Here is a 13,303-nt window from a genome sequence, read left to right on the forward strand (position 1 = left end):
TTAATGTATCAAACATTTTAATGTGACATTTTATGTTTTAAGAAATAATAATTATTATTATTATTATTATTAATATTATACCAGATTTATATAGCGCCCTTTTCATGATAAACACGTTCAACGGCGCTTTACATATACTGCAGCCACACAGGGCGCGAAATCATCATCTACTAGTACAGACACAGAGCGATCTGACCAGAGGGACAGAGTGAGATAAAGCCCCCAGAACAGACAGAGAGAACTTTTTAGATACAGACATGTCCGGCTAACTTAGCCTAGCTCTTTTCGAATAGACAGTCTGGTTCTTTAACGTGCCCGGCGTATAGCACCGATACACGCGAAGCCGTCTTTCCTGGGAAGAACCAGTACAGGCCTCTAGTTAGGTGGGAGACACTCAAGAGCATCTCAGAAATTTCCAGTGCCTGGACCGGGATTCGAACCCCGGACCTCTGGATAGACAGTCAAGCGTGTTACCACTAGACCACCGGTCCACCCAAATTACATTACATTACAGTTTAACCCTTACCCTGCTAAGTTTGTAAAATAAATTAGTTTTTATTAATGTGTATTTACCAAATTTAATCAGCCTTGAGCGGCGCAGCCGCGAGGCTGATTAAGTTTTATAAATGCACATTAATAAACACAAACCTACACTTAGTGTTTGAAATTATTTTTGTTTCCGGATGACGTCAGAGCGAATAAAGTGAATAACACACCTCTTTCCCTTCTATACACATGACTAATCTGATTAATAATAAACGATTGCAAGTTAAGGCTGATTTCCTAAAATAAATTTCCCGAAAATTTGAAGAGTACTGCAATGAATTTGGACAAAAATAATTTCAAACACTATATCAGCATAAAAGTAACTATCAGCTTAAAAGTAATACTTTTAAAGAATTAAATAAAACGAGAAATGTGTCACAGACACAGGCATGGTACTGCTCACAAACTAAAAGAAGGACCCTTGGCCCTATTTTTCACACACAAAATATTGCAGAAAAAACGGACAATTTAGTTATCTGTATATTTTGTGAAACTTGGCTATGTTCAATCAAAGACTGTTCTCTTGGCCTTTGAGCTAGAGAAATGGTTGTTGCGCAAGACACATTGTCTATCCATGCTTATTATTTGTATCAAATTATACTGAAATCGGACTATGCCTGTCAAAGTTATGGCCCGGACATGAAGACCACTTATGTAGTGAAAATTGGCTAAGTTCAACCAAGGACTTTGACCTTGACCTTTGAGATAGTGAAATGGTTTTTGCGCATGACACATCAACTATCCATGCTTATCATTTGTTTCAAACTATTTTGAAATCGGCTCATGCATGTTAAAGTTATGGTCCGGACACGAATACCACCCTTTCCCCTAACACACACACACACACACACACTCACACACACAAACACGCACACACACACACGCGCACACACGCACGCATGCATTCACACACACACAAACACACGGACAGGGGTTACACTATACCCCCCCGCCACCCCCCCCCTCATTTTATGGCGGGGGCCATACAAAATTGAAGCTTCATTCTGCGTTAAATATTTAATATTTTCTGCTTTGTAAGCTTATCTGGGCCAAATGAAAGATTCATTGTTTGCGTTTCTGCACAGTTTTCTGAACAAATTTAAACAGATTTAAATGTGATATATAATACCAAACTACCAATAACATCCGATTTGAACAGACGATACGTTTATCAGTATGTAGATATCTGGAGTATGCTTTAAGACAGAAAACGAGGAAGTTTTAAACAGCGTGTAAATATCTTGAGTGTAAATTTAGTCAGAAAAGAGGAAGTTTAAAGTAATTTAGCGACTTATAAGACATTCTGAGTTGTATTTTATGTTTTGGACTTCGGGCTCTGTTTTTGACATTAACATTGTGTTATCTTATAATAAAAATATTTTTTGACAACAAGAAGTTTTGTTTAGAGGTGAAAACTAGGACACTATTTACACGCCATGTACCCGGATAATCTTAACTCTGTTCAGCGACCCTAACTCAGTGCCAACATGGCTGACAGAAAGACGATGTATGTAGTTAATTTCCTTGTCTTTTTTCATTTTTTTATGTGAGTATGCAATGTTAGCGTAAAACTTTTGATAGTCATAATATCCTGTATTGATAACATGTTTTGTGTACTAAATATTTCAATCGAAATGTCACATTATGTGGCTGGAATTCATTAAAATGTACTCAATAAAGTCTTCAAAATGAACATGTTTTATGTTTCTAACTGTTTTAAAGTACCAGAAATTGCAGTAAGACCTTACTTATTAAATGTATTAGTTCCATAAATATCTCTTTGACAATGTTTAACAGTATCAAAGTTTGAAATTGATTTTTATAGCTTAAAATTTGTATTGATTAGGAGGTGGTTTTAAATTTGCGGATAATTCCTAACTGGATTAGGAAACAGTGCTGGATAAATACGAACTTAGAATGGATAAACACCTAACCAAACGAAAACGGCTGTTCGTCTGTGCTTTTTTATGGACTGTTGATGCTCAAAGTTCTTTAATCTACCCACCCCTGCAGGGATGTGGGATTCCTATGTCCAACTTATCCGACTCGTGATTTTTTTGCCGGCGGACAAGTGCATTTTTCATTCTGTGTGTCCGTGGACAAGCATACTTTTTCAGGTATAAAATGAGAAAACATAAAATATCATTTAGATTGTGTGTTGCTTCAAGTGTATGGAGGTGATACAGATAATGGGTTCTTTGACTAGGTCTCGCGCACACTGTAACTCGGTGACTATGATAAATATCAGAGACGTTTTTAGATACAAGAAGATTTATCTAACGTCCGGATAAGTATAAATATATAACACTAGCTTAAAGCTATTTTCCGGCAAACACATGTAAATAAGCTCAACATAAGTAAATCAGCTGTAATAAAATGCAAATATGTTAAAGCACATTAAAGCAAATAAAGCACCTGGCGCTAAGTAGATAAGAAACAAATCACAAATTATCACATACATGTTACAGCGCATTAAAACAAAATAGCACTTAGGTACTAGCAAATAAAAGGGAAAAGTAATTTACCACATACAGATTTAGCACATTTAAAGCAACATAAAAAAAAGATTAACTGACACTACACAAAAATAAAAAGAGTCACATTTTACAACATGCATTTAAAAAAAACATAAAAGAAGAAATCATATATTGCTAAGGGGAACATAAGAACTACTTAAAGTAGCTGAAGAAAAACATTTGCATCATCAGCATATAGCATTCTGTAACTAAAATTAAAAAAGGAAAACAAGGGTTACACACAGAGAACTAAAAGGACATTTAAAGACATCAGAAACGTAAACAACTTTAAAAAAGTATTATGACAAGTTTGTAAGTAGAATTCCAACAGTTACTGCTGAGACGATAAGTCACTGTCAAAGGAAATATTTGAGCCAGTAGTCAGCCAAATTAAAATCAAAAGCACACAGAGATCGCAAGTATGACTAAAACAAGTCGGAACGTTTTAAGAATCTTTCTCTGAATTCATCTGGCTTTGCACCATTGCGTGGGCAGGCAGTGTTTCGGGCATGACCTCAAAAGATCCCGAACACTACTTACGCGATTTCAGACTTTTATAAACGTTAAAAGGCAAATATTTCAATAGCTTATTTTTTACCACAGTTACTGTGATATGCTTTCTTTTCATTGTCCTAAATAAAGAACTCGATCTCCAGTCTATTTGCGCTTTCATGAAGGTTTAATATTACAAATCAGAGCAAGTGAAATTTGACTATGAACAAGTGGATTTTTAAGTTCCGTGGACAAGTGAAAAATGTAAGGATACCCACACCCCTGTCCCGTCAGTCCATGCATCACTGCCCCACCCCACCACACCACACCACACACATACACACACACATTTCTTCCCTATTTACCGTCTGAAAAATATCATATTTAATAATTAATCATAAATCTAATCCCATTTAAACAATTTCAAAAATATTCCATTAGCACCTCTAATGGGGGATGGGGGGGGGGGGGGGGGGGAGGGAGAGAGGGTTGGGGACTACAGAACTTCGAACATCGGTGGTATTAAATAATTTCTTATATGAATATAATAATTTTGAGTTTTATACTGAGTTATTTTTTTAGGTTTTATCCAGATTTTCCCAAACATTCCTATTTGCATAATATTAAAATTATGAAAAAATATTTGACTGTAGTGGGCATACATATAACATCTTGTAAAATTAATGACAAAGTTTGAAGACAATATCGCTTATAAAGTAATGTTTACAATAATCACACCATGTACATGTCAACTCATTCATTTCTATAGAATACTAGTCAGTTAGGTGTTTATCCGTCACGCAATTTCGTGTAAGTTAGGTTTTTATCCATTCCTCGTGTAAACTGAGTTCGGTTTTTATCAACTCAAAGTTAGGTTTTTATCCCTTTTCTCGCTGTCAGTACATTTGAACATGTATTGTGTCAACATGTAGTGGGTTAACAACATAGTGTAAACGGCCTATAAAGCAAGCATATCTTTGCTTTCAAACAACAAAATAGTCGAGGCATCAAAAGCATAGAAGTATTTTTAAAGATTTTTTGTAAAAGTTTTCATTGAAAAAGTTGCCTTGTTCGTCGTTTTTCCACCTGAAAACACAAGGGTTGATATATTTAACATGATGCATTTTGAAATAAACATACACTTGATCAATGGAGATAGATATAACAATAGAAACATTCCTTTATACATCGTAATTACACAGAAAACAAAGTTGTATCGGCTTTACATCCGCCATGTTGGCACTGAGTTAGGGTCGCTGAACAGAGTTAAGATTATACAGGTACATGGCGTGATTTAACCCAAATATCTATTTTGATTACAGAGAATATAAGGAGCGGTTCACATGATACTATATAATCGGGCATCAGGATCATGGCAGTGTCAGATCGGAAGGTTTCTGATTTTCGTGGATCAGTATCTAAAGGTTCAGCAGAGGATTTTGACCACAGTTGTGAACCATGTCTAGCTATTGGTCAGCATGTAGAAGCTCATGGATTTTGCGTGGACTGTCAGGAATACATGTGCAAGAACTGTTCTGCTTATCACCAACGGATAAAAGCTACGAAGCATCATAATCTTCTTAATATAGATAGCATGGGCAAACACACCATTCATAGTACAGATTCGGCAGTGTGCACGGAAAAGTGCCATATTCACAAAAATGAGTTCATGAAGTTTTTCTGCACAAACCATGAATTTCTCGGATGTACTGATTGTATAACTCTAAATCACAGGACATGTAAAATTGATTACATACCTGATAAATGTGCGGGTATTGGAGACAGTGACGAATACAGGGAATTAATGACAGAACTGGATCGAAAGATGAAACATATGGATGCCATGCTCGAAAAGGCAACACTACAAGACAAAGAGGTGGATTCCTCCTATGACCATATTATAAAAGAAATTACGAAGTTCCGCAAGGAGATAAATGATCGCTTAGATCAATTACAAAAACAAATTGAGACAGAGGCTGACAAGAAGAAGTTCACAGAAAAACAAACAGTCAAAAAGGTGATTGAAACATGCACAGCAGCTTCTTCAGATATCATGAAATTCAAGTCAAATCTTCAAGACAGCAAAACTTCACAACAGAATGGGCAACTCTACATCCGGATCAAACAAGCCAAATTCAGACTAAAGTCTTATGATTTGAAGAATGCTCAAGAATCTTTGGATAAGACTAGCATCCAATACACATTTGAAAGAAACAAAGAATTAGAGAACCTCCTTACTAAGCTGGATATATTTGGGAAGTTGACCCTACCCACTACCCTGGTGAAGAAAAAGCAGTTGAACCTATCCACTACCATGGTGAAGAATGTACATTTGAGCCTATCCACTCCTCTGGTGACTCCAAGAAAGAAGAAAGTATTTGATACGTTGACTCACAGGGGAGATATAAATGTAAAGACAAAGTCAGATAAAAATGAATGTGGTATCACAGGATATACAGTGTTATCCTCTAACAAAGTTATACTGGCTGATAACAACAACAATAAACTGAAAGTTGTAGACACGTATAGTAAAGCTGTGATAGAGGAGAAGGAACTTGACTCTGAACCATATGACATTGCTGTACTGCCTCAAGACAAGATTGCTGTAACAATGCCAGAGAAGGAAGAGATCCTTATAATGAAGACAAATGGTAAACTGTCAATCAGCCGGAGAATTCCAATGAAAAAATGTTGTAACGGTATAACTTATCATCAAGGTCAGTTCTATGTGGTTTGCTGGCATCCTTACAGTGTGCATTTAGTAGATACACACGGAAATGTCAATAGCAAAATTTCCCTTAACAGCGAGATATTTTCCTCCCCAAACTATATACTGCTCAGTGAAGATGCCAGACATATCTACATCAGTAACTATACTAGTCACAATGTAAGCTGTGTTACATTACACGGTGATATATCAGCTGTATACAAGCACAATGACCTATATGGACCAGTGGGAATGGCCATGTTAGATGATGGATCATTGCTGGTGTGCTGCTACAATAACAACACAATACATCATATCTCAGGAGACTTGAAGCAAGGTCAGACAATCATAGGTGGATTACAGAAACCACAGACTATATGCTACAATCAGCAACAACAAGAAGTCTATATTGGTGGAGATAGTGATCAGCTTAAGATTATGAAATAGCATGCACTGTGTAAATAAAATCTAATTATGTCATATTTGTAGCAATAAAAGGCTTAAAAGTACTGACTTAAAGCATGTGCTTGTACATATAGCTTCATCCACAGCATGAAATAGAACAGTTGGGACATGGGCACTCTCTTAACGAAACACAGCACCATGCATTATCGCTTCTACGTACAAAGAAGAAGAAGATGAAATAAAAAAGAAAAAAAATCTGTTTCAACAATTTTTTATAACAAATGAAAATAATTAATCATACATATTTTCTGTTCAAATTCTATTTGAAAGCTGTTACTATGAATGTGATATTTATTGTACACTCAAGAAAAGTAAAAACGCAACATCCATTAGCGAAAAATATTTATGCATCCCCCTCCCCCCGCCCCTTCGAAGGCGGAGGGGTATATTGTTTTACAGATGTCAGTCGGTCTGTCAGTAGGTAGGTCGGTCTGTCGGTCGGTATGTAGACCAATCCATTTTCGGATGATAACTCAAGAACGCTTGGGCCTAGGATCAAGAAAGTTGATAGGGAGCAGATTGTGCAATTACTGAATGCATCAAGGGGGCATTTCGTGTTCTACCATTTCTTGCTCATTCTTGCGACTTGTGTGCAAACATTTTGGTGAATATTTATCATTATTCATTAAATCTGATCTAATATGTTTGTTTCTTTTGTGATACTTGAAGCATGACATTTGTCATATTTACACATAGAGCCTGTTTTGTAATTCATGTAAATACAAAATCTATAGCATGTATTTACAATGATAGGTGGAATTTCCCTAAAAGCATTTTTATTTTTAGTAACAATACCCTTGCTATAACAGTGACATTGACCCTAGCGGCCAATCCCAAACCTTTGTGCTCTATCAAGCTACCTACATTTGTCCCATTGTTGTCCCAGAAGCAGGAATATTACCCTAAATGTTAAAATAGCTATAGCATTTCAAACCGGTCTTGGAAATAGCAACTTGCATGCAAAACATTAACCAGAAGTTTTTAAGCTCAAAAGGGTACATGAATTTGCAAAATACATGTCAAAGTTATGAGACTTGTTGCAATGACCTTGTTGAAGAAACGAGTAAGGTTTCAATCAATATTTGCATTAGTTTTTGAGATAGAAACTAGTATGTTGAACTTTAACAAGAATTTTCTAAGTCCAAAATGGGAAAATTTTGGCCAAAATAAATGTCAGAGTTATGGGACTTGATGCCATCAACTACTTTTATATCCCGGAAGACGTGAAGTTTCAAAGTAACAAAACCCCAGATGCACAACTTCACATGCTGAATAATATTCCAGTAATGCTTCATAATACTGGTTAAATACTTTTTGAGATACATGCAACACAAACTTAGGCCGATTTAATGCATATTTTCGACCAGGTCAAATGCCATAACTCTGGCCTGACTGTGTGAGATCCAAATTAAAACCCAAGGTGCACTGCTTCCCGTGCTGAATAAAATCTTATGAGGTTTGATGACTCTGTGTCCAATTCGTTTTGAGATATGAACGACACAAATTTGGACGGACAAGGGCAACTCAAAATGGCCCCAAAATATTTTTGGGGAACACAAATTATAAGTTTGAAAGCTATATGCCATTAAATGATAGCTTAACGTACTTGCATGCAAAACTTCAACTAAGGTGTTACTCACTAGGGTGATTAAAATAGCTCAGACTATTTTTTTGAATAGTCAAGCTAAAAATATACCTTTGTGATGATTTTTTAAAATATACAGATTAATTAAAACAGTTGACCTCAAACATGACCCCACAACACCATATACAAACCAAACCTTGATTTTTCTATAAGCTATCTATAGACCAAACGCCAAATCTAATTTCAATATATATATCAATATAAACTAGTTATTAAACTGAAACTGTTGGTTTTTCTATTTTTCGTATATAGTGGCCATTCATAATATCATAGGCACTGGAACTAAAAATACAAATTTCAAGTAGGCACTATCTATTTTAGATATACGTATAAGGTGGGGCCAATAACGTCTAGACTACCATGCACCCCGACTAGACTTTTTTCATAAGTACCAAATTGTTCGGCAGGACCAACTTTTTCAAAATAAACAATGTTCCTATGAAAAAGCTCTTTTGAACTATATATGATTCACTGTTTCCATGGCAACCGTTCATTTTTGGAAAGGACAACCATATAGATGATAATCAGTCATATCTTGGTCAGTTTTGGTGATAAAACAATAAAAATGGTATCAAAATGGAGCTAAGACATTGGCCATATATATTAGTTTCTTAATTATGTTGTTTTTTTATTTGATGGTTTCAATATTGTTGCCAATAATGACATTTTACATTGATTATGTATTTTTATGTATATATTCTTTATATATTAATTATGTACACATCCCTGCATTGGTGGGCATTTAACCTAACTAATGTTCTTGGATTCTGTACCAGTACTTACCTGTTCTCTGCAAGTAACTGCCAATTTCTCCGCAAGAAGCGTAGGTGGATGACGAATGATTTCAAACAAAATGTATTTTATCAAATCCTCATGAAAAACATACACCTCATTAAGGAATTGAACTCACAACTTCACAATTCGCAGATCGTGTTCTCTTTATTTGGCTAAGCGGGCGGGCTCCTAAAATGTGCCTGTTTTTCTAGACATACGGCTGAAATTTTGTATCATTCTTATCCATGAGCGCATTTGCAAAGTTAAATAGTTATTACATGCTGAAGTTGATAACAAATTCGTGAAGAATTCTTTTCAGAATGTGTTTTATTATATTTAAGGTCTATTTATTAAAATTAGAATGGACTTAATCATCTCAAAAGTAGGCATTTCTGAAAATGTTTCAATTTCAAACATCATCCAGTAATTTCGGTATGGGATAGTTGACGAAATTATACAAGACAGTCTGCGGCTCTAGTGTTCCACGTTTGACATTACCACGTGAACGTTTTGAATTACGTCAACGTCAAGTACACAGGCGTATCGCAACGTTAAAAACAACTTATATCTAATCATTGGAAAAACTTGTCAATATTCCAATACTGTCCAATTCCTAAAACGACGACTCGCTATGTAACTAAACTAATCCGAAAATGAGCTTAATGAGAGGAAGTCATGCTTCGTTTAGCACAGAAAATATTACACCCTAATATACCTTATTTATCATGCATATTACGTACATTTCTTGGAATTCACCCGCTTAGCTCAATAGTGACAGCGCAGATCTACGAATCTCGGGGTCTTGAGTTCGATCCTCGGACGGGGCAATTTGATATAAGAAAGTGTGTCTGAAATCATTCATCCCCCACCTCTGATTCATGTGAGGAATTTGGCAAATACTTGCGGAGAACAGGTTTGTACTTGTACAGAATCCAGGAGCAATGGTTGGATTAATTGCCTGCCTATACATAAATGAAATATTGTTGATAGACAGCGAAAACCCCCAAAACAAAAAAACGAACAAACATTTCTTGGATCAAATTTTGCAAAAAAAAAAAGGGGGGCTTTTTCAAGTCGTTGAGTGTACATTTATTTAGCGGGGAAGACGTTCTGTACAAAAGTGAACAATATGTTGGAGAACAAAAAGGAGGAGTTAGTAAAATTACACAGTTCGATGCTGAATGAATTTTACTTTAATAGATTTTGTTTCAATATTAGATACCGTATCTATAAATCAAAATAACCTACTACCATTTATTACAATTAAAATATATCAGATTGCATTAAGAGTGCGGAGAGCAGTCATTGAACTGTTTTCAATCAATAAAAAGTGTTTAGCAGACAAAATAATACAACAGACATACAATCACATTCACACGCTGTACTAACAGAGTTATATAGATTTCAGACAGACATTGTTATTGCGTTATAATTTGTCAGATAATGTACACATATACATGAAAAGTGAACTAAGATTGTCTTCATTTTTATTATATTAGATGTAAATCCTTCCAAGAAATACTGAGAATTGAATCAGTAGCAATGAAAGATACCATTACAAACAAAAAGAAAAAATGGGTAAATAAATTTACACAATGTCTGTATTTCATTAAATATTTTTCAGTATACCTGAAACCATATAGAAGACATGTCTATTAAACGTGAACATTTTCATCTGCGACAATGAGCCCGCAGTTTTTCCTGTCAAAGCTTAAACCGCTTAGATAATTTAAGTCTTGTGCTTTAGAGACAATATCTCCATGACTGTCCTAGTTGTGCAACATTTTTTCGATGACTCCCCACTCAGAAACACGTTACCGTTTCCATTTGTACACACTCCCTAGTCGCCGCTCAGCTCTTGACCTCGAAATTTCCACAACACATTACCGTTTCTATCCAGAGTTACCAAACCTCGATCACGATCAACCACATGTATCATTTTACCGTCGTTATACAAGGAAATTTCATTAAATATACTACTACCTGATTGTTCGTTCCCGATAATGTTCACACGTTCTCCATTCATCATATATACATTACCTTGTCACCTTCTTCGCCCTATCACCAGTTGACCATCTATGACAGCGAGTCCTCTACAATCAACCTTCAGCAACGTTTAATGTTGCTATTATTAAAATCTACTAACACAATATCGCGAAAGTCAAGTATGCAATAAGACCAAATTGTCGTTCTTTAACATTACGTGATAGTTTTTTTTTTTCATTTTTATTTGGAGTGGTTTCTTTGCAAATGATTCCAATTTTGAAGGAGTCGCATTATCTCTGGATTTCTTTCAAATGTAACGTTATCTGCCAGTCCATCTCTCATCTCTCTGTTTTGTCCTGTTCTTGTCAATCTCTGATACTAAATTCTCGGCTCTCTTCATGCAGACAAATTGTTGAGACGGATTACTCTGTGACGATTCCATTTCAGCTTTACATGTAGTTAGTCTATCTTGACAGTCATGTATATTTTCAATTCTTCTCGAAACTCCTGATTAATTTTACAGTATTTTTTTTCTAGTTCAGCGACAGAAGCTTGTTCAAGCTGATCTAAAATTTCGTTGATTTCTTTCCTGAATGCTTTGATTCTTTTGAGTAGGTAGCTTTTGTTTGCCTTTTGTCGAAAATGGTCTTTTTCATTTTATCTTGAAGCTTCCTGGTACATTTTGTATCATCTGTCTGTTTGGTTGTTTGAACATTCTTTGTGAAATTTTAATGTCATTGGAAACTTTGATGACTGACTCACTCGAAAAAACATTAAAAAAAAATAAAGTTAAAAAAAATATTGTTGGTTGCATAGCACGACTAAATAAAATTGAGCGCGAAAGCGCAATTGGAATTTTTCAATGCAAATGATCTGCAAATATAGCCAGAATTTTGTGCAAAACTACTAACTTCATGGTTGATTGATCTTTTAAATTTAACTCGTGAAGTTCTTTTAGTGTAATGTGGTATGAAGAAAACATGTCAAATTTATAAATTCAAGTTTATTAAAAAATACCTCATTTATACATCTGGATAACTTCTTTTGCTGTTCAGTATAGAATATCATAGAGTCTTAAGTACTATGATGTTTTGATTAGGTAAATGGGTGTAATCAGGTAAAATATTTTTCTTTCAAGTTGGTGTAACCTGTATCATGCCGAACAGAAATAATCAAACAATCCGATCTCCTTCTTCGCTATTATTCTATGTGTGCTTTAAACTTTCTAACGACGTAATTATAACAAACATGAATACACTATTAAAGACGCACCACAAAATAACAGTATTCTTTTGCATTTCCATGATGGTAATTATACATGATTTCCACGAAAAAATGAGATATACAAGTATTTAGTTACAAATTGACAATGCTATATATTAGGCCAAGGCAATGTGTTTAATGTTTTATCATTTTATTGAATTAATGTAGCAATATGTACAGGAATCAGTGTATTTAGTTAAATTTCAGTCACATTTTGTTTCTACAGTGTAAGATAGTTATTCCTCTATATTTTTAAAACTATACTGAGAAAAGATTGACTGAAAAAGTCTGCAGATGAAGTTGTGAAAACACATTTATTCAGTAAGGGCCTAAATTGTCCACCTGAAAACTTGTAGTATAGACGTACATTACCTGTATTATAAGAATGATTTTCATGAAGTTTTTGTGGGTAAAAAAATGTAGGTCTTTAGATCGTGGTGGGTCTTTAACGACCTGACTATTAGCGAGCATTTAAAACCTAAAATATACCAGCGAGGGAATGGATCAGACATAGCGTGAGGTCTGATGAAACTATTACTAACTAGATGCCCACGGGCAACATGTTGAGCCCGCCAATTTTCAAAAGGACTGACAGCACAAAGTTTAAACCTTGACCTCTAAGTATGACATTGACTTTTGAGATAGAGGTTTGGGAATTGCACGCGACACTGTCTCATTGAGGCAAACATTTATGCCAAATAAAAAAAAAATATGCATGGCAAAGTTACAGCCCGGACAAGCTCTGAAATGACCTTTGACCCCAATGTGTGACCTTGACATTTGAGATAGGGACCCGAGGCTTGCGCAAAACACTCCGACTCATAGAGTTGAACATTTACACCAAAGAAAGAAAGGTTGCCCCATACTTATCAAATTATGGCCTGGACAAGCTCTAAAATGACTTTTGAC

At 35.3% G+C, this 13,303-nt stretch overlaps 2 protein-coding genes across 2 annotated transcripts in view; one reads left to right on the forward strand and one right to left on the reverse strand.

The window, feature by feature from the left end:
• Positions 1–13,303, reverse strand: part of LOC123543277 (E3 ubiquitin-protein ligase TRIM71-like) — a 201,560-nt gene that overhangs the window by 105,493 nt on the left and 82,764 nt on the right. The gene's annotated exons all lie outside the window — the stretch shown is intronic.
• Positions 1,757–7,372, forward strand: LOC123535591 (uncharacterized). The gene is made up of 2 exons (XM_053527633.1): positions 1,757–2,053; positions 4,877–7,372. Exon 2 carries the CDS (start codon positions 4,927–4,929, stop codon positions 6,706–6,708), a length of 1,782 nt encoding a protein of 593 aa, XP_053383608.1. The 5' UTR covers positions 1,757–2,053; positions 4,877–4,926; the 3' UTR covers positions 6,709–7,372.

The sequence above is a fragment of the Mercenaria mercenaria genome, chromosome 17 (assembly GCF_021730395.1).
Source record: "Mercenaria mercenaria strain notata chromosome 17, MADL_Memer_1, whole genome shotgun sequence".
NCBI classification, from domain to species: Eukaryota; Metazoa; Mollusca; class Bivalvia; order Venerida; family Veneridae; genus Mercenaria; species Mercenaria mercenaria.